The 20,887-nt window shown below is 35.4% G+C and overlaps 2 protein-coding genes and 1 pseudogene across 3 annotated transcripts; 2 read left to right on the top strand and 1 right to left on the bottom strand.

The window, feature by feature from the left end:
* Positions 1-1,016: 1,016 nt before the first annotated feature.
* On the bottom strand, positions 1,017-1,736 carry LOC147509406 (uncharacterized). The gene has a single exon (XM_086597803.1). The coding sequence runs from the start codon at positions 1,734-1,736 to the stop codon at positions 1,017-1,019; it is 720 nt and encodes a 239-aa protein (XP_086453929.1).
* A 9,646-nt stretch (positions 1,737-11,382) lies between these two features.
* Positions 11,383-12,841, top strand: LOC147509405 (protein FAR1-RELATED SEQUENCE 7-like). The gene is made up of 4 exons (XM_086597802.1): positions 11,383-11,634; positions 11,842-11,916; positions 12,119-12,269; positions 12,375-12,841. The coding sequence occupies exons 1-4, from the start codon at positions 11,383-11,385 to the stop codon at positions 12,839-12,841; spliced, it is 945 nt and encodes a 314-aa protein (XP_086453928.1).
* A 5,201-nt stretch (positions 12,842-18,042) lies between these two features.
* On the top strand, positions 18,043-19,650 carry LOC147509404 (UDP-glycosyltransferase 91C1 pseudogene; annotated as a pseudogene). The gene has a single exon (XR_015216553.1). The product of XR_015216553.1 is annotated as a UDP-glycosyltransferase 91C1 pseudogene (transcript).
* Positions 19,651-20,887: the final 1,237 nt, after the last annotated feature.

Below are 20,887 nucleotides of genomic sequence, written 5' to 3'. Positions count from 1 at the left end.
CTTATCCCTCTGTTCTTAGTCAAATACTATGTTGTGTTCGCTGATTCTATAGTATTGAAGTGTTAGCTTTCTATAGAAGGAAATCCGTTCTATCTTTGGAGACAGTTTCCCATCAACCTTCAAGCACCGTGAGAGGAAAAATCTATCTTAAGGACATAGTGTATCTACACTAGGCTCGGATTTAACTAAGAAGTACAAGACACGTACAAGACAAAAACTTTGTATAGTTTGGTAATTGGTAAAGAGTAAGTACAATTAAGTTGTATATTCCTAACAATATTTCCATAAATTATTTTGAAAAAGTTGTTTGACTAAATTGTTGAGAAAGAAAAGAATACCATTTTTTTTTGCTTGGTAAGTTTGAATATATTAAAACTTTAACGAAAATACAAATTTTTGGTATAGGGCAACATGTTGTCCCCCTATTTCATGACTTTCCAAAACATGCATGTAATCCTAAACAAGTATGCTGAAGCAAAATCTCACAAAAATCTATAAAAGCTTTGAAATGGAGCCTCCCATTTATGCAGCCAGTTTGGTCGCCAAATCGTGGTGCTCACTTCTCCTTCAGCTAATGTTATTCCTCGTTTAGCCAACAAGTCCACGGTGGTATTGCCTTCCCTCCATATAGTAGAGATTTTCCATCTAGTCAACCTCTTTATACATGTTAACCACCGTGGTTGTATAATCCATGGGACATTCCCAGTTTCAAAGGCTCGCACAGCTGCTTCAGAGTCAGTTTCAATCCACAAATTCAGCCATCCTTTAGTGATTGCAGTCTCAACTCTGATAAGGATAGCCATACACTCTGCTCTGTAGTTGTCACCCAACCCAATATTCATGCTCAGTGTGAGCAGGAATTGACCCATATTCCTTCGAAAAGATATGCCAATCCCAGAAGGTCCGGGATTTCCCATTGCCGCACCATTAGTGTTAAGCTTCACTATGTCAGGCTCAGGTGGCATCCATGTAAATTGTTTAACCTGCGGCACTTTTTTCAGTCTTGTACCAATATTCTAGAATCTGAGAATGTCAAACTCTGATGGGTTGTTGTAACAGTGACCCTTCGAGAGTTTACCCGTGATCTTGAGCTGCAATCTCACATAGTACTTGCACGTCCAGAGCTTTGGCTTTCTGTCATCAAAGTGCACCTTATTCCTTTCCTTCCAAATGCTTACCAAGCATGAGACCACACACGATTTCAACAGATCTCGTATAAGAGGGCTCCAATTCTTGTTGATCTTCATTGTGTCTTGGAAGCTATTAATGTCAGTGGTGATGTTAAAAACCTGTGTTATCCATCTCCAAAGCTTCTGAGTGAACTCGCACTGCCAAAACAGATGATGGTTGGATTCAACATCGTTTCCACACAATCTACAACAAGAGGGTAGATAGATGCCTATCTTCCATACTCTGTCATCAGTTGGCACTCCTCTTTGTATTATCTTCCACGCCAAAGCTGATACCCGAGGGTGGATCGAACTCCTCCATATACTTTTCATCCATTCAACCACCGGCTTTCTTTTTCTAATTTCTTCATATGCTGACCTAGTCGAGAAGTTGCCCTTCAGATCAGGACACCAGATAACATAGTCTTCGAAGGCAGAGCTACACTTAAGGACAGATGATGGGCTTTTTTGGGCCCATTGCATGACATCTTGCAGCACATCAGGAATACACCAACTATCCCTTTCAAGCAAGTCACATACCCGAGTTCTACATCCCTTCAGATCCATTAAGTTGACATTGAGAATGTGTTTTAGAGATTGATTCCCTAACTAATTATCCCTCTAGATGTCTACCTTTTCTCCATTGGCTATCACCCATTGAGTTCTGTGTGTAACTTCCTCTAGAGCTTTCATGATCCCTGGCCATATACAGGTTGGCTTGTGTGATTTAATAATCTCTCCATCAGGGTTGAAATATTTTGCTTTCATGAACAAAGCAAAAACAGTTTCACAATTTCCCAGGCCATTTTCATAAAAACAGCAGTGTTCACATGTTTGAGCCTTCTAATCCCAAGTCCACCTTCACAAGTAGGCTTGCACACTCTATCCCAGCTTACAATCACACCTTTTCTTATATTAGGATCTCCCGACCATAGAAAATTCTTCATAATAGTCTCAGCTTCTTTTACCACAGACATTGGCCATTTGTAGATGGACATGTTGTAGATTGGTATGCTACAGAGAACAAATTTTATCAGAGTGATTCTCCCTTGAAAAGACAACCTCTTTCCCTTCCACCCTGTGAGTTTCTTCTTAATCTTGCCCAATATTGGTGTTACACGTGCCCTGGTAACTCTACCTTGATGTAAACTGACCCCCAAATACTTCTCCGGCAGATAGCCTTCAACCATATTCAGTTCCATCAGTACATCCTATTTTCTGAGATGAGTAAAGGTACTAAAGAACACTTTACTTTTGGCTTGACTAATGAGTTGTCCAGCTGCCTTTTGGTACCTTTGAAGGATGTGGTTGAGCTTTCTAATGCCTCTTATCTCACCATTTGCAAATATAATAATATCATCTACAAATATGAGATGGCTAGGTGCTGCCACTTTCTTAATGATAGTCAGTGGCTTCAGATGAATTTTTTTCCCTGAGAAAATGTAAAGCTTTACTCAATGTGTCTTCAGCCAAGGCAAACAATAGAGGGGAAAGAGGGTCTCCTTGAAGAAAAGAATACCACGAAAACAACAATAGATGATATGTGGCACAACCTTGGTCAAAGGACCACACATAGACACAATACTGTAATATGGATGGACTTGATATAAAGAGTAACTATGAATCACATTTAGTATTCTGAGAATTTTAATAGAACTTAGCAGTCGACCCAATAGAATTAGAAAATACGCAATATTCTGCCAAAATCTAGCTACTCCTACCAAGCTACAAATTTGATCAATAAGCTATAAATAATTAAGAATAAGAAAAATATGATGATGAGTGGCTCTAGCTACTATGTTCACGCATGTTTAAGCTTATTCATGTATTTCAGTTTGATACGATTGACTGAGTTTAATTGAAGGTAGCATATAAGTTCCACGATAACATACCAAGATGCCTAAAATGGAAACTATTGATGTGCCAGCAGCAAAATAAAAGTAGATAACTCAATCTCCAAAAGCAAGGGTCGAGCTGGCTTTTAACCTATGAGGAGGTACAATGAGATATAAAGACTACGAAAATTGCCCTAGAATTATAATGGAGATATCAAAGGATTACTATGTTTAACCTCCTGAACTTTTGAGAATTTAAATTTTCCTAAGAGAGTTTGAACAGACAGAGACTTTATTGATGCTTGGTTGCAAAATCTTCAAAATGGTTGCTCTTGTACGTGTATCTGCTCAAATGGTCAAAGAGATCAATAAACATCAGATAACATCAAAATGACAGTAGATAAGTTAAGCTATTAGGAAGTTGATATCTTTGTCCAGATACGGCCTTGGTTTAGAATAGTTTTTTTTTTCTTACATGGATCCATGAATGTCTTGGTCAGTTTCGAAAAGCTACATAGAAAACAAATTGGAAATCCATTCAAAGAGCAATAATTTATAGACCTTTACTTGTTTCTTTCTATTAAGGATTAATTTATTACGCTCTCTGAGGGAGTTATACTAATAGGTGGAAATCAGACGTACATAGATATGTACTTGAATTAGTGTATCACTCTAAGCGGGTAAACCCCATGTAATTTGGCTCATTTTGGAAATACATGAGTGCTTTTTCTTGTGTCTAAATATTAATTTCTTAGAATATGTCGTCATAGCTTTTAAAGCTGCTATGTCTTTCCGTTCCGATATAAAGCCAAACTCTACATTCTCCAAATAACAAAAACGAAAAAAGTTTGTTCAGGGAATGATCTACATTGCTTAATAAGGTTAATTACTTAATTATTTATGCAAGCAAATCAATTGAATAGTTGGACGGGATACGTGTTTACAACTTCACCTAACGTCTCAACTGTGTAATTAAGTATTTGTTCTTATTAAAGCAACAACTATCAAATGTCAAGTTGAATCTAAATCAAAGTGCAAAATATCTTCTAAAGTGTTTATCACTAAAATCGTACTCAACCCAATAGGTCAAATCCTAAAGGGAAAAAAAAAAAAATAAAAAATAAAAAAATCAATAAATTAATATAACCATACTTTATAGACTAAAAATGATTGTATGGTTACATTTTATTGAACAAATCATCTTTTTATCCAAAGGAACAAAGGCTCTGTTCCAGGTTTCTCTTCTTCCTTATTAACAGGATAAACAACAAAGTGACTACTTTGAAAAGTTTAAAGAGAGAACAACTACACCAAAAGGTTACCAAAACAATGCTTTTAGACTCAAAATCTTATCAAGAATGTAGCACCTAATTGTTTCACAAAATCATTATCTTTTCTCTTCGTGATCAACATATAGCATCGAAGATAATTAGCATGAAGGCATTATAAACTGTATGTTCACATGTCAAATATATCCATTGTTTTCTTAAATCCTAAATAAAAGTTCGGATTTTCTACTAATATCTCAGAATTACTTGTACGTGACAATTTTTTATCAAGTATTGCACCACTTGATATCTTGTCCACAACTTTTGAGGATATTAAGATCAGTCCAATAACAATATATATACCTTTGAGATCCTCATCCGCTGAATTAAAGAAATATTCTCCTTCACTGATATCTGCAACACCCCTACAGATTATTGGAGCTTATTTCTACTTACGGATGTTGCTTAAAAGTGAGATTTATCATTCTCCTTCACTGATATCTGCAACACATGGATTGATCTATTTATCATTCATCTTTGGAATAAGAGTAGTAAAAAGGGAAGAAAAAAAAATGCATTGTTATCTGTTTAAAAGAGAATAAACATGGCTAGATTTCGGACAATGATAGATCTCAACTTGAGATTTTACTGTTAACTCTTGGTAGTCTAATGTACTAAGAGAGCATAAATTAGTGATCTAGTGATAGGGAGCACCTCTGCGAGTAGAAATACGCTCCCATTATGTCCTCTCAAATTAATTGTAGATAGTAGGTCTCTTGACTGCAAGATATGCACGCAAAAATCTAAGCAAGAATAACACTGCCTTCCAATAGTAATACAAACAACTATACTTGTACTATGATGTCTTAGGTCAATGGCGTGTAAAATACTGATTTTGGTATTTGTCAATTAATTATTCCTCTAGCAGAAGCAACATATTGTTTTAGCAAATATATTTAGTCGAGGCTATGGTTTTTAAATTACTATAATTTATAGTGTTCATCAATAAAATGACCAAAAAGTGGATTGTCTCGATAGATTATCAAGAAATAAGCAAACTCTATCTTACCTATTTTATAACAATTTAGCAATGTTTCTTAGCTTAAGGAAACAAAAAACTCTAACATAACAATAAGAGAAATGTGTAATTATAAAGGACCAAGTTAATATGTAACTTAAGACTTAAAGGATCACATCAAGGAAAGCTAGGTTCATTTCCATTGCTTTGAAGTGTACCAATTGATCGATCAAGAATGACTTAGTATGGACTACCTGGAAACCACATTATTATGACAGAAAATCATGAGAAAAAAAAATATAAAATTTATTCCAACTCATAAAAAAAAAATGAATAAAAAATGATAAAATAGGATTATAAGATTATGAATATATCATTACTTTTATATGCAGCCCGAAAAAAAATGAAGTTTCTCAAGAAAAGTTGAAATATTAAAAGGCGCAATCACCAAGCAAGCATACTCCATTGAAAACAGGTAATTCAAATAGAAAATAACTAAGCAAGAAGAAGCTTGTATGAATGGAAACTAATTTCTTAGTGCAGCTAGCTAGGTAATCAAAGTGAACCAAATACATCAAATGAGAGCAATATATATCTAAAATTGGGCGTAGTTAAGAAAAACGAACCCAGCCACATAACTGATAGAACGACTCAACCAACTCATTCAATGAATAACTCAAACAATTATATGAATTGAATGTGCACTACCGAAAAAAAAAATGAACTACATACTGAGGTGTATTAGGACTGAAGCAGGAAAACGTTAGAAAAACCGCATCACCATTGTTTTAGTGACAATGAAAGATAATGTAGTTAACTAGTACCCCCAAAGTACACAAAAAAAAAAAAAAAAAAAACTTGGGTTGACCGTGTTTTTTTTTTTTTTTTTTTGTTTAGGAGGGAGACCCTAATTGGCCATCTAGGGGGGTAACACTAACTAACCCAAGATAATATTCGCATCTAAAATTCATCTATTTGGATAAAGAGATAATCTTGGTCTCAAACAAAAGGGAAAGGCTACAACACAATAAATCAATAACCTACCGTTAACAAAAGAAGTTTGGAATTGCATCTTAAAACCTTATCAGTTGCAACAGATCAGCTACAAAAGAAAGGATCAAAGGTAAAACAATATAATATAGATTAGTTATGTAAATATCTAAGGCATAATCACAATACAATAAGCTATCAGTACCAAAAGAAGTTTTGAACCCATTCAAATAATTGATATACGCTCTCATAAGATGGAAAAAAGAAAATCAGAAGCTTCTAGCTAGGATGTACTTCTAGAAAATCAAAAGACTTTCTCGAGCAACTAAAATCTCCCAAGATAGAAAATAATAGCAAAAGCTTATAGGGATACTATTTACATTAGACTTTGACAATCATTTGGGAAAGAAGTCGTGGAATCAATTCAAGTTGATCATACATGCATGTTAACTTCTTAATGTGCATAGTGAGAGATTCAATGTAATCTAGTGCATTAGTCCAAATTTATTTATTTCATAACCTATACAAACAACTTAGCAGCTTAACATGTTCCTAATATTACCATACCCTAGCTTAACCTATCAAATTCTAGAGCTTGAGAAACTGTATCAATAACCTATATATGCACCACCAATTCTTATAAATGTATCCATGTCTTGTGATTATTGTACTCTATCGCAGGAATAGATGTACTCAAGCTTCACATTATATAGAAAACACAGTAACCACCTTAACTTTCATTTGTCTAACTCTAATATATTAAACTATAGTTTCAATCCTTCAAGCTTTCTAGCTTCCGAAACTGTATAAATATAACGTAGCACTAATGTAGAGAGTATAGAAAAACATATTGACTCGCACGAAAAGTAAAACAGGACCACTAGACATTATATAATAGCTAAAAATAAAAATCATACCTTCAAGCCATCGCTCAATTCGTAAAGTAATCAAATAATTTCAATAGATAATAACAAAACAAAACAAAACAAAAAAAAAAAAAAAAAAAAAAAAAAAAAGATCCCCTTAATTATCTGAGGTTTTCAAACCTAGAACACTCACTGAATACAACCGTTGGCAAAAAATAGCTTCATTGCCAAGATTGATAAATCCCAGAATAACTTACGGTGACATTCCCTAGCATTATTGCAAGTCCAGTTGCTGACAATCATGTTTGTGGAGGAGGTATCATAAGTATAAGACTTCAGATATAAACAACAGCAGATTCAATTGAAAAACATGGATGATAAACCAAGACCCTCATGGATGACTTCATTCCTTGCGAAATTCATGAAGTAGGCCCTCGCTTGAATCAAAACCCTAACTTCTTAAACCTAAACCTCGTTTTTCAATTGGGAACTTGCAAAAAACCAAAACATCTAAATGTTTGTGTGATTGATTGTCCTTAATATTTGTGTCGATAGTTTGCTTATCCACAGAGAAGATGAGTGTTGAGACGATATGGTAGATTAGGTAGTGTTGCAGTTGCGGGTTTTCCAAAATAAGCAAACCACATTTTGGAAGTATGATCGACTTCTTAAGACCCCTCTCCCCACCTTCCTTACAGTTGTACAATAGTCAAGGTAGCACATTCCAAACTTGTTTATTTCTTTTAATAAGCAAGTGTAAAATTTACACATTTGAACATTTGATTTTTATCTTAACCTACTGGTGAAGACACTCCTCTCTCCCAATAAAACAGGTGTCGTTTCTCATCATAAAACAGGTAACAGACAAACAGGGGAAATAAGAATATTGAATGAATAAAAAAATGACAATCACCTGAGTCTCAAGCTTATAAGGATTAGGCATTTGGCTATCCTCCCAATCCTTTCTCTGTGGCCGAGAAGTTAAACCCCAACCTGGACGATCAAAAGCAGCAACTAAGCACCCAAACTGTCGTGCCAACACTCCCATCACATGCCTCCAAGAGAACACTCCACCTCCAAATCCATGGACCAGAACAATACCGAAATTTCTAGTTCCATTTACATATCCAATCAAACTTTCTGAATTCATCATATCGATTTTATTATCTCCACCGTCTTGACTCAAAACCGGGATCTCATCAGAAATATAGACAAGGGATATTACTGCGGTTGAATTCAAGGGAATCCTAAGTTGATGAAATAATACTAAATATCAAAAGAAACTAAATACTATGGATTTTAGATGAGTACCAAATTAACAATGAAATCAGGAAAAAGAATAAATCAATGATTCAATAAATTGAGAAAAACTAAAGAAACAAATAATATACAGTGATGGGAGATGGGAGATGAGAGAGAGAGAGAGGAGGAATTATTACTAAAAAAGAAAAAAAAATACAACTTTGGTGATTAATAAAAAAAAAAACTCATTAGTATCAAAATGCATATACTGAGATTTGAAATCATTCAAATCCTAAATGGGGTCAAGGAATTACATGTTTATCAAGCTTGTATCGTCAGTATTTGATTAAGAGTTTTTGAAGAAGAAGATGGCAGATTGAACCACGTTTGGCTTCCTTCAAGCATTCATGTCCATGCTCCTCCACTGCTTCGATACCATATTCTCTCTCTTTTCTTTTCTTTTTTTTCCGGTGAAAAAAGGACTGCTATAGGTTTCACGGTGAGAAGAGTTTGCTTAGGGTGTCACGAATCATAATGTATAATTAGTTTGTGTTTTGATATTTGAGGAGGTCAAAATAAATACAGAATAAACAAAGGAGAAAGTAACAAATCGAGAGAGGTCTAACTAATATGTGGAATTGGCGTTTTTTTAGGAGCCACTAACACGGTTTTCACGCAAACACTTATATCAATGTGTATGTCTACTCCAAATAAGTTTAAGAGTGTACGATAATGTCTCTTCAAAAGAGAATGGAACTCAATAGAAATTAACCTAGAAATTATTCATCTTCATCATATTATCATACAACAATCTCTATTTTATTCGGACTTCTTTTTGTTCTCTAAAACAGGCCGGGGCTGAAGTAAATGCAGACGTGCAGACGTTTACCCTTCTAATATGTATGTAAACATCATTGAATCATTTGACTTCAAAGTACACACCCTTGTATTAAAAACTTGTTTGATTCTATAGTCATCAGCATCCAATTTCTGCCATTTTTCTTCTGCAGCATAAGTATAAATTACCCAGAAGTTATCAGATCAAGTTAAATTCCAAGCTGCGCTACCTACTAAGCAGAGACCATTGGACTCATGCACCGTAAGGTCAAAGGGTCTAATGCTGGTTTGATTAGAGTAAGAGGATGGTTTCAATCACCCATTGTGTGCTTCTGCACTGAAATGGTTGCAACAGGGAGGGGAGAAATGAAACGTACGTCAAAATAACATTAATGATTACAATATGTCCACTACAATGTTTTTTTTTCCTTTCAAGGAGTTGAACAAAGAGTACGTATTGCCGTTGAACAAAGAGTACGTCAAAACTAAAATTAAATACATATAGGCAGAACACTTGATTGCCTGTCAAAAAAACATATTTGGCTTACATCAGGCTTCACTATTCACCCAACAATGTACTACTAATTTCCGTTCAACACAAAGATTTCCCCGCAGCCTTTGTGTCTTGTGTTTTTTCGACAAAGGATTCCTACTGTATAGTGCTCGTCCCAAAAGCAACAAAATTATTGGCCCGTACTTTATAGAGCGGTCACGAAGAGATTGGTGAATTAGAGTTCCTAGTTGGTGAAGGTTTCCAACAATTGGAACCTTGGGTGGAGAAGGGCGGTAGGTTCATTGTTTTGGTCCAAACTCCATTGATAAGTCTGAGCAGCATGAAGATAGAGAAGACGACCGATTGTGAAGAGATGGGGTGTTTATTTGGAATTTAGAGAGGTTAAAGTAATATAAGAATAGATGGGGAGATTTAAACAAATCTGGAGAGGTGTTTCTAATTATTAGCACCTCCTCTTTTTAAAGAACCACTGATATTGTTTGGTTTGGAAATAGAGCAGTATAGTGAGGAGAGAGAATATGCACACACACACACACACACACACACACACACACACACACACACACATATATATATATATATATATATATGGGGCTGGCTACCTTGACAGCTTATCTTGACAGCTCGTCACGTCCGTTTGATCACAACCATCCAACGTCCAAGAACTATTCCTTATCAAACAAAGAATTCAGGGTGGGTATAATGGTCATTTTGATTTTCTATTCATAAAAAAAAAAACCCAACAAAACACCCCCGAGACTTCTTCTTCCTCTCTCTTCCCTCACTCACTCTCTACAGAGAAACCACGCCGGTTTCTTCTTCACAAAAGATCACCCGACTATTCAATTGGAGCCCATTATCTTTCTTTTTCACAAAAAATCACTATACTATTTTTTTTGGAATTAGCCATCTCTGTAAACCAAGGTAAGTTAATCTTATTTTATCGTTCTTTTGGTTTTTCCGATTTGTAAGAAGTTAATATTCTTTGCTTTGATATTGTCCTTTTGAACTTAAGTGCTTTCTTTTCGAATTAGAATTCTTAGTTGTTTGTTCTCGAAGAATTGCTCTATAGCCCTCTTTTATACCATAATCGTTTTTTGCTAATTAGAATAGACGTTAAAATTGTCAATTTAATATATGGGAGTCATTAATATCTATTTTGCGTCATTTGATATTTTCTCTGTTTCTTTTTTTGCTAGAAATGGAAGAAAATGTTAGAGCTTTTGTTGGCACTTCTTCTTGTTGTACTGATTCTCAAAGTAATGACGTTAATAAATTAGTTGCTCCACACTTAGGTATGAAATTTAATAGTGTTGATGAAGCAAAGACTTACTATAGAGAGTTTGGTAAACAGGAGGGATTTGAGATTAGTGTTCGGACTACGGATAAAAACAAACGGGTGTGGAATTGCCTTCTAGTTGTCTATTGGTTTGCTCACGCCAGGGGTCCATAACAAGAAAGAAGAAATTGAAGGTGTAGCTTCGAGAAGTACTTCCTACTATTAGATGTGGTTGCCAAGCTAGAATGCGAAGTTACAAAAAAGAAAACTTGAAGATATATATGATGTGAGTTTGGCTGAAAATCGCCATAGCCATGGTTTCGTCACTCCATCAAAGAGACAATATATGAAAGGTAACAAAAATATGCCTGAAGCTGCAAAGAGTTTGACAGAGGTTTTTCATGACAACGGTATACCTGTAGGGAAAGTGGCAGACGTTTTCCATGGAGATGAGATTGGGTTTCGGAGAAAGCATTGTTGGAACCACCATTATGGTTTGACGAGAAAAATGTCTAAAGATAATGATGCAACAGCCATGCTTCACTATTTTAGGCAGAAGAGTGCTGAAAATCCTCAGTTCTACTATGCCGTTCAATTAGATACAAAAGGTGTAGTAGTAAATTTCTTTTGGGTTGATGGAAGGTCCTGTGTCTAATATGAGTACTTTGGGGATGTCGTATCTTTTGATACAATATATAGAACTAATATTTACGGTATGCCGTTTGCCCATTTTAATGGAGTCAACCACCACATGCAGTCCATTCAGTTTGGTTGTGCCCTGCTACTTGATGAGACAGAATAGACATTTGTGTGGTTGTTTCAGACATGGCTTGCAGCTATGGGTGGTCGTCCACCAACTTCAATACTTACTGACCAAGATTTAGCGATGACTGCAGCAGTTAGTATTCGACATCGATTTTGTCTTTGGCACATTATGCAGAAATTTTCAGAGAAGTTGTCATTTGTCTACCATAGGCTCGATGCTTTGTGTTCAGAGCTTACATATATTATTTGGAAGTCATATAGGTTTGTTGATTTTGAAAGCAGGTGGTCTGCACTACTGTTGAAGTATAACTTGACTGAAAATACTTGGTTGACAGAAATATATAAAAACCGTACGTCTTGGGTTCCGGCTTATCACAATGACATTTTTTTTTGCTGGTATGCATACAACTGGGCGAAGTGAATCAATGAATTCTCATTATGATCAATTCGTTAGTTCGACGACTACACTTATGGAATTTGTCCATGGTAATGAGAGGTCTTTGGAATCGATAGCCGAATGAAAGGGAATCGATTACCGTGCGAACATACTTCTCATTGTGGCTAAGGATGCTTTCCTCCTCAAGCATGCAGGTAAAGTTTATACCATTAGTGCTTTCAATAAATTCAAGAAACATTTAGAAAAGGCTAAGATGAAGTATAGAAATGTTGGAGAAGAGATAGACATACATGGAATAGGAATTTATACGGTGAAGACAAGAGACATTAAGCAAACTTCAATTTGGAAAGTGACTTTTAATAGAGGAACTTTGGAGGGTGACTGTGAATGTAAGAATTTTCAGTTCGAAGGATTACTTTGTGCTCACATTTTAAAGCTTTTTCAACGTTATGACATCGAAGAGATTCCAGATCATTTTATTTTGAAACGGTGGACGCAAAAGGCAAACACATACAGAGTGGTGTTTGATGGTGGACTAGTGGCCGGTCATGAAGACCATGAGCCATTAAGAGTTGCCCATTGTATCAAGGTTGCTACTCAATTGGCTTATGATGCATCAACTAGTGTTGAGACATATGCATATTTTATTCAAGATGAGTGAAATGTCTATTGGAGTTTCGAGCTCAAGGAAACTATCAACAAAACGGATGCAATGAATAATGAAGCACCTCCAAATAAGAGCCTATAGTTGATACCTCACAGGTAATTTATATAGTTTGTTTTTTTTATCTTTGCAATGATAAAAATCCTATTTGATTTTAACTCTTAAATCTTCTTTTCAGCTCTTGGTTTTAAATCCCAACATTTCTCAAACGAAGGGGAGGAAGAAAAAACAGAGAGAATGAAAGGCCCCAGGGAGGAAGCCTTAGAGAATCCAGGAAGAATGTGTAAATCTTGTAATAAGATTGCTAAGCACGACTCCAGAAATTGTCCAGAAAAATTAAAAAACAAGAGTGTGGAATGACATGCTTGTTGAGTGTGGAAGGACCGTTGGTTATGTTCTTCTTGCCTTTGTTTTTTTTTGTGTTTTTTTTCTAATTGTAAGAATTATAAAACTATCCAATTTTTGGGAGCTTACACCAATGATTTCGATTTTTTTTATGTCGGATAATTGATACTAGAAAAAATGGTATGAGGCAAAATGATCCTAGGTTGTAGAAAGTCCGAAAGTGATTCGATTGTTGTTCCCGATGGAGCGGCTTTATCCGCATATCGGTATTTTGAGAATGTGAGGAATTTCCTTTGTAGTCAATGGAAGAAATGGGACTTCCCAATTTTGAAACATCTGATCTGGAACGGGTAGACACAATTTTGAGAAATTTCGGTTTTTGAGGATGTACATTGTTGCTTAGGTAGCTGAATTTGGACAGGCGGATGTGGTATGTCAAGATTTGGTGGGAGTCTAAAACCTAGCAATTCCGGAAAATATTTCACAAGGAAAAATTAAGAACCTTTTACGAATTCCTTGTCAAGGAACGGATCCAAATCATTTGGTGTGGAACTGAATTCAAATGTTGATCTTGCCCATGATACTGATATGGTTTGTAGACTATAATTATTTTTCGGTTTGTGCTCAGAGTTTTCCATGTTATGTAGTGAGTTCAAAAGTTAAAATATCTGCAAATTAAATTGGTGCGAGAATAATCGCTCATTGAACATGTTTGTCCATACTCTTTTTTTTCGAGAAGAAACCAAAAGATGTCCCAATTGTAAGAGTTCTTTCTCTGGTTTAGTTATTTCCTTTCAGTATATTAGTAAAATTGTTGTCCCAATTGTATGAGCTATGAACAATTGGACTATGAACAATGAGTGTTCATAGTCCATACTGTACTATGAACAATCAATGTTCATAGTCATGAGCTATGAACATTCTTTGTTTTTATCACAATTGGACTATGAACAGTGATTGTTCATAGTCCATACTGTACTATGAACAATCAATGTTCATAGTCATGAGCAATGAACAATTTATGTTCATAGTCATGAGCAATGAACATTCTTTGTTCATATCACAATTGGACTATGAACAATGATTGTTCATAGTCATGAGCTATAAACATTCTTTGTTCATATCATTCAAAAAATGAGTTGGTGCAATATTGTCAGCATGCGCCTATATCCCAGGCACTATAAGAGGGCGGGCGCCTATTTGGGTTTAGGGGCGTACGCCTATAGCCCAGACACTATAAGAGGGCAGGCGCCTATATCCCAGACACTATAAGAGGGCCTATTTGGGTTTTAAAATGAGCCTATATCCCAAGCACTATAAGAGGGCGGGCGCCTATTTGGGTTTTACTTTTCAGTTGTTATTTTCGGTGAGTAGATTGTGGGCTTTGTGACTATGAACAATTGGACTATGAACATTGATTGTTCATAGTCATGAGCTATGAACATTCTTTGTTCATAGTCCACAAATTGTTCATAGTCCACAAAGAACTGTTTCTGTATCCAATTGGCATTCAAATACAACAATAATGAATGAACCCATATAAACAATAGCATAGCATTGAATTATTTTTTACATTGTTGATAACAAAGCTTTAAGTTTACAAAGCTTTCAATGTATACACTAACACACCTTTATCAGCTCTTCATGTTTTATATATGAGTTTTATCAAGATGTCTTAAATAATATATTCAGACCAATAATTTAATCATATTTTATATTGTTATGAAATTTATACAATGGATAATTAACATAACATAGTTTACAATATATATAATGCCTTACTATGAGAGTTGCTTATGAACATATCCCTTAAGTTGGGATGAAGTTATCGATGGAAAAGGTCTTTGGATCCAAAATATGAATCCAAAAATCGGCAAAAGAGTACAAAAGGTACCAAAATATAATCGATTAACTCCGATCAATCCAAAGAGTACAAAAGGTGTTGGAATGATTACACCGAAACTTACCCGATCCAAGTTCTTTGAATAGCCAAAGCATAACGAATCTTTTTCTTTTTTCTTGTTCCTCGTAGCTTTTCCTTATGTGTAAGGGAAACTTTTGATCTGGACCATCTTGACAATTATCTCTCCAACACATATTTTATACTCTTTGAAACTTATGTGTAAGAGTTTTATCGACTCTTCATGTTTTATATATGAGTTTTACAAATCATTATGTTAACATATTTTTTTTGACTCCATAAATTCACATATTATAGCTGATACAAAGGATATTAGTAATGGTATGTTATTTTGTTGAAAAAAAACATGCAATCGAGATAAGTTTAAACTAAGTTATAAAAATCGGTGACAACAAAAAAAAAAAAAAAAAAAAAACACTTACCAACCGCAAAGTAGTTTTGTTTGATGTATTCTTCGATGGCCATGAATGTTTTCTACAATGAAAAATATTTCCACTAACCATATCTATCATATTAATCTTTTAAAACTTCAATCGCAGACGCTTTCTTTTCGGTGCAAGTAAATTTTTCTCGAAAAAAATGAAAGAAAGAAGGAAAGAAAACGCGATCTAGGAGAGAGAGTGTGGGCACGTGGCAAGCGGAGAGAAACTGCACTTTTCTGACAAAGAAAGCAAATAAGGCATGTGACAATTGTTTTTTAACTTTTAAAGTTGTCAAAAGTTGGATTATTAATAAACGGAGAATGATTATTTGCGTTTTGTTTTCTATGGTGAAAAATAGGAATAGGTATGTTATCTTGTTGGACTATGAACATTCAGTGTTCATACTCCTAGTGGACTATGAACATTGAATGTTCATACTCTTGTTAGACTATGAACATTCAGTGTTCATAGTTGATGCAATACAGTTTGCCAATGATGTCAATGAAGTTGGCATATGATGTGTATGTCAATGAAGTTGACATACGTCAATGAACTGGAAAAGCGGGTAACAAAGTCGGAAAGACATAGACGTGCCCATATTTAATTGGAAATGTCAAAATAAGCATAACCCACAGCTTTGTTGTGGGCACCACCCTCTCGGTCCCTAAATCCATCATTTCGGTCCCTAAATCCATCATTTAGGCCTTCAAAATCATGTTTTTGCCGTTTTAGGAAAGTTTTGTTTTTGCTATATCTTTTGATAGGAGATTCCGTTTTCGATTTGGTCAATTGGGTTAATTCTATTTTGATTAGTAGTTTCTTAATATATGGTTATCCCAAAACTTTCCATTTTTGGAAAATTTTGAGTTTTGTGGAAATTAGGGTATTTCGCCTATATAAAGGCTGGTAGTTTGTATTAAAGTTTTCAGTTTTGGTTTTGAGTTAATCATATTAAGAGTTACCACAATTGGACTATGAATAGTGATATTAAGAGTTAATCATATTATGGGCTATGAACATTCTTTATTCATATTACAATTGGACTATGAACAGTGATTGTTCATAGTTCGGTAGTATGAACACTCATTGTCCATAGCTATGAGCTAACATGAACAATGAAGTGTTCATAGTCCATAATATGCATTATAAACAATCATTGTTCATAGTCCAATTGTAGTATGCACAAAGAATATTCATAGCTCATGACTATGAACATTGATTGTTTATAATACGCATAAGATGGACTATGAACACTCACCGCTCATAGTTCAATTGTGATATGAACAAAAATGTTCATAGCTCATGACCGTGGTATGAACAAAGAATGGTTAATTTGAGATACCCCTTGTTTTGCGCAAAGTGAGAGGAGTGATTTTTCCCGATAATAATATCATCTTTATTTTTGTTTTGGTAAACGGTTGAGATTAGATCATCTAATTTATTTTAGATCGGATCGAGATTAGATCTAACCATTTTGGTAGTCTTTCACGTGCGGCTTATACATTGTCGTGATATAAACTTTCTCGTTATATAGTGTTGTACACGGCTTATATAGTGAGGTATGAACATTGATTGTTCATACCCCAAATATGTATGAACAATGAATGTTCATATGAACAATGAGTGTTCATAACTCATATTGGGGTATGAACAATGATTGTTCATACCCCAAATAAGAGAGGGTACAATGGTCATTTGACTTTCTATTCACAAAAAAAAAAAAAGATCCACAAAAATCCACGACCCCATTCTTCTTCCTCCTAACAAAAGCCATCTCTGCATAAAATTTCATAGTTGGGTATTGATTTGTGTATAATTCTTCAATTTGGAGATGTGTTTAATTTACCTTGGAGTTATTCTCATAAATATGAAGTGGGTGATCGGTTATCTGTTGAAGTGAATTCTTTGACTTCCATTGAATCATTGATAAAGAAATACCTTATATAGTTATGACACATTTTTTTATGTAAACCATTGGAAGGAATTAAAGATATGGATGGTTGAGTTGAGAATCTTAGTGAGTTTTTGTATCTCTTTGATTCTATTGTTGAGCAGGAGGTAATCAATTTTCAAATTAGTTCTTCAAACTTAATTGAGTTGGGTTTCAAGGATTCAACTTTAATTATATTTTCCTTTTGATTCTTAAGATTTGATTGTGGGTTAACCGGTTCCATTGAGTTTCCAGGTAGAGTTTTCATGAAAAAACGTGGTAGTGAGTTTCTCTGAAAACTTGGTGGTGGGTGTCCCTGTAGTGAGGAGAGAGAAAGAGGATGAGGAAGAAGAAAGAGGCGTCAGTTTTTATCCAATTTTCTAATCTAATTTGTGAAAGAAAAATAAAATGACTATTGTACCCTCTCATATTTGCCTTGTGAAATTAGTGCAAGATCTGGACGTTGGATCGGGTATAATCGAATGGACGTGATGAGCTGTTAAGATGGGCTGTCATTTTAAGCTGTCAAGTTAGCCAGCCCCTATATATATAGATAGATAGATAACTTCTATGCACTCAACAAAATTCACCTACAGTGCGTTTGTTCTACCATGGATAACAATGGGAAGCTTCATGTAGTTATGCTTCCATGGTTAGCTATGGGTCACATAATACCTTTTTTAGAGCTTTCGAAGTGCTTGGCGCAAAAGGGTCATCGTATATCCTTGGTGTCCACCCCAAGAAATATCAAAAGACTTCCAGAGATTCCTCAAAACATATCAGCTTTGATAAACTTGGTGGGGCTCCCTTTACCTAGTGTTGATAACTTACCAGAAGATGCAGAGGCTACCATTGACCTTCCACCAAACAAGGTTCATTACCTTAAGAAGGCATTTGACGGGCTGAAGAATCCTTTTGCTTGTTTCTTAGAAGATTCTGTTCCAGACTGGATTATATACGACTTCTCATCATACTGGTTGCCTCCAATAGCAACTAAGCTTGGTGTCCCTTGTGCTTTCTTCAGTCTATTTAATGCTGCATCAGTTGCGTTCTTTGGACCGCCATCCGAGTTAATGGGAAATAATGAAGAATCCTGGAGATCACTTGAAGACCTGACTTATAAGCCCAAGTGGTTACCTTACAATTCTATTGTGTTCCTTCGCCTCTATGAGATGTTACGAATCATGGACACTATGAAAGAAAATGTTGCAGATGTGGAGGATGCTTATCGGTATGGTTCCGCTGTCAATGGTTCTGACGTTGTACTAATCCGAAGTTGCTTGGAATTTGAACATTTTTGGTTAAATTTCGTCGAGGCGGAGGTTCTTCAGAGACCAGTAATTCCTGTAGGCCTACTTCCTCCCTCGGTGCAAGGGAGAAGAGATGATGAAATTGGGGAATGGGCTGAAATAAAAGTATGGTTAGACAAACAGAACAAAGGATCAGTGGTTTACATAGCACTAGGGACTGAGGCAACATTAACTCAGGAAGAAATAGATGAATTGGCGCTTGGCCTAGAGCTATCAAATGTTCCCTTCTTTTGGGTACTAAGGAAACCACTTTCACTCGAAGGTGACTCATACATGTTGCCAGTTGGGTTTGAGGATAGAACGAGGAACCACGGGGTTGTTTGTATGGGTTGGGCTCCTCAGGTTAAGATACTTGCACACTCATCAGTTGGGGGTTTCTTGACGCATTGTGGTTGGAATTCCATCATCGAGGCTCTCAGCTTTGGATGTGCTCTCATACTGTTGCCTCTCTTAGCAGAACAAGGGCTGAATGCGAGGAAGTTACATGGGGATAAGATTGGACTGGAGATACCGAGAGACGAACAAGACGGATCATTCACAAGGTACTCGGTAGCTGAGTCATTGAGGACAGTAATGGTGGAGGATAAGGGTAATTACTTCAGAAGAAAAGCAATGGAAATGAAAGAGATCTTTGGTAATAAGGATCTTCATGATAAATATGTCAACAATATTATTCAGTATCTCCAAGATCATAAACATGTGCGAAATGCTGCATGTTCAATCAATATCACTTCCATTTCATCTTGATACTTGTTCATAATTTGTTATGCTTAGTTATGTTGTTGAACAATCCAACTTAGGAGTGATAAGTATTGTATCCTATCATCTCACAGCAAGAAACTTCTCAAAAATATATTGGTGGTTGTTATCAGATAAAAGGGGCTGTTGTAACCCCATAATACCACAAATTCAGTAACTGTTCAGTTAAAATATGGTATATCAAGCCATCATCCAGGGCTTCCCAGCCTGACCTCGCCAATTCTCATGGCGGAGTTAGTGACTCACAAACCATGGGATTTGCACAAGCAAAAGCTGACATTCAAATCATGCCATGCCCTCCCCACCCAAAGTCACCCAAGCTTCAATTCCATCATTATTTGCATCCGTCAATAAAACAGCATTCTTCATATTTAAGTTAACTTGAGATACCCACACTGGCTCTCCCCACCCAAAATCAGCTTTAGAGAAAGAGAACCCACACCAACTAGCTAAGGTGTGCACCTTGGTCTGGTTTTTCATGTAGAGATCTTTGTATTGATTACAATAATCCAAAAACAATATGTAGGAGAAATGCAGCATTAGCTCTCAAACAATCTGAATATCGCTATCTAACTAAGAGATGATAAAAAAGTCAATCTTTAACTAAGAATCGATAAAATAAACTGAATGAACAATAAGTGCCTTTTACAAACTCTAAAAGCGGCCTTAAATAGGCGACCTAAAACATAAATAACCAAAAACTAGTTTACAAAACCTAAAACTTGCGGAAATTAACAGGCCTCGAAATAATAATACCCTATGAGCGTGCGCCTATGCAAAGAGCATAGACTATAGGCATGTGCCCATCTGGACCCATCTATTCCTTATCATTTTATCAACAATACCGCATTATAGCTTGGAACAATAGTACTCTATAGGATAGGCTCTTCTTCCTCCCCTGTTCCTCTCTAATACACCTCAATATGAACACTCTGTCTCCTTACATAGAGCCTATCATAGTACAAAATATCCCGATATATCATGATATTTGGAAATATCTATCCAGATTTCAGAGAAAGATATATAAATATCACAATATGTACAGAGATATATACGACTGCAAATATCAATGATATTTCGATGATATTTGTGATATTTGATGATATTTTGCGATATTTGGTGATATTTTATGTATATAATAATTTTATTTAATATTTACCATTATATTTCAAATAAATATAAATAATGTATCATGATATATCAAGAAATATCCACAATATCTACGATATTTGTCGATATTTTGAATATATATATACGATATTTGCATGTGGAACAATATCAAATATCCATAAAGAGGGGATATATCCACGATACATATCTAGAAATTGAATATCGATAAATACCTATATCCTGATA

Source organism: Coptis chinensis, chromosome 3 (assembly GCF_015680905.1).
Source record: "Coptis chinensis isolate HL-2020 chromosome 3, ASM1568090v1, whole genome shotgun sequence".
NCBI lineage: Eukaryota > Viridiplantae > Streptophyta > Magnoliopsida > Ranunculales > Ranunculaceae > Coptis > Coptis chinensis.
Note: the sequence above shows the minus strand (reverse complement) of the source record. Positions and strands in the feature narration are given on the sequence as shown.

Bases quoted from the DNA above. Each gene is read 5' to 3' on its own strand.
- LOC147509406 (XM_086597803.1), bottom strand. From the start codon at position 1,736: ATGGATCTGAAGGGATGTAGAACTCGGGTATGTGACTTGCTTGAAAGG.
- LOC147509405 (XM_086597802.1), top strand. From the start codon at position 11,383: ATGCCTGAAGCTGCAAAGAGTTTGACAGAGGTTTTTCATGACAACGGT. The intron at 11,635-11,841 runs GTAAATTTCTTT...TGGTTGTTTCAG, and splicing joins TAGATACAAAAGGTGTAGTA to ACATGGCTTGCAGCTATGGG. The intron at 12,270-12,374 runs GTAATGAGAGGT...TCAAGCATGCAG, and splicing joins ACTTATGGAATTTGTCCATG to GTAAAGTTTATACCATTAGT.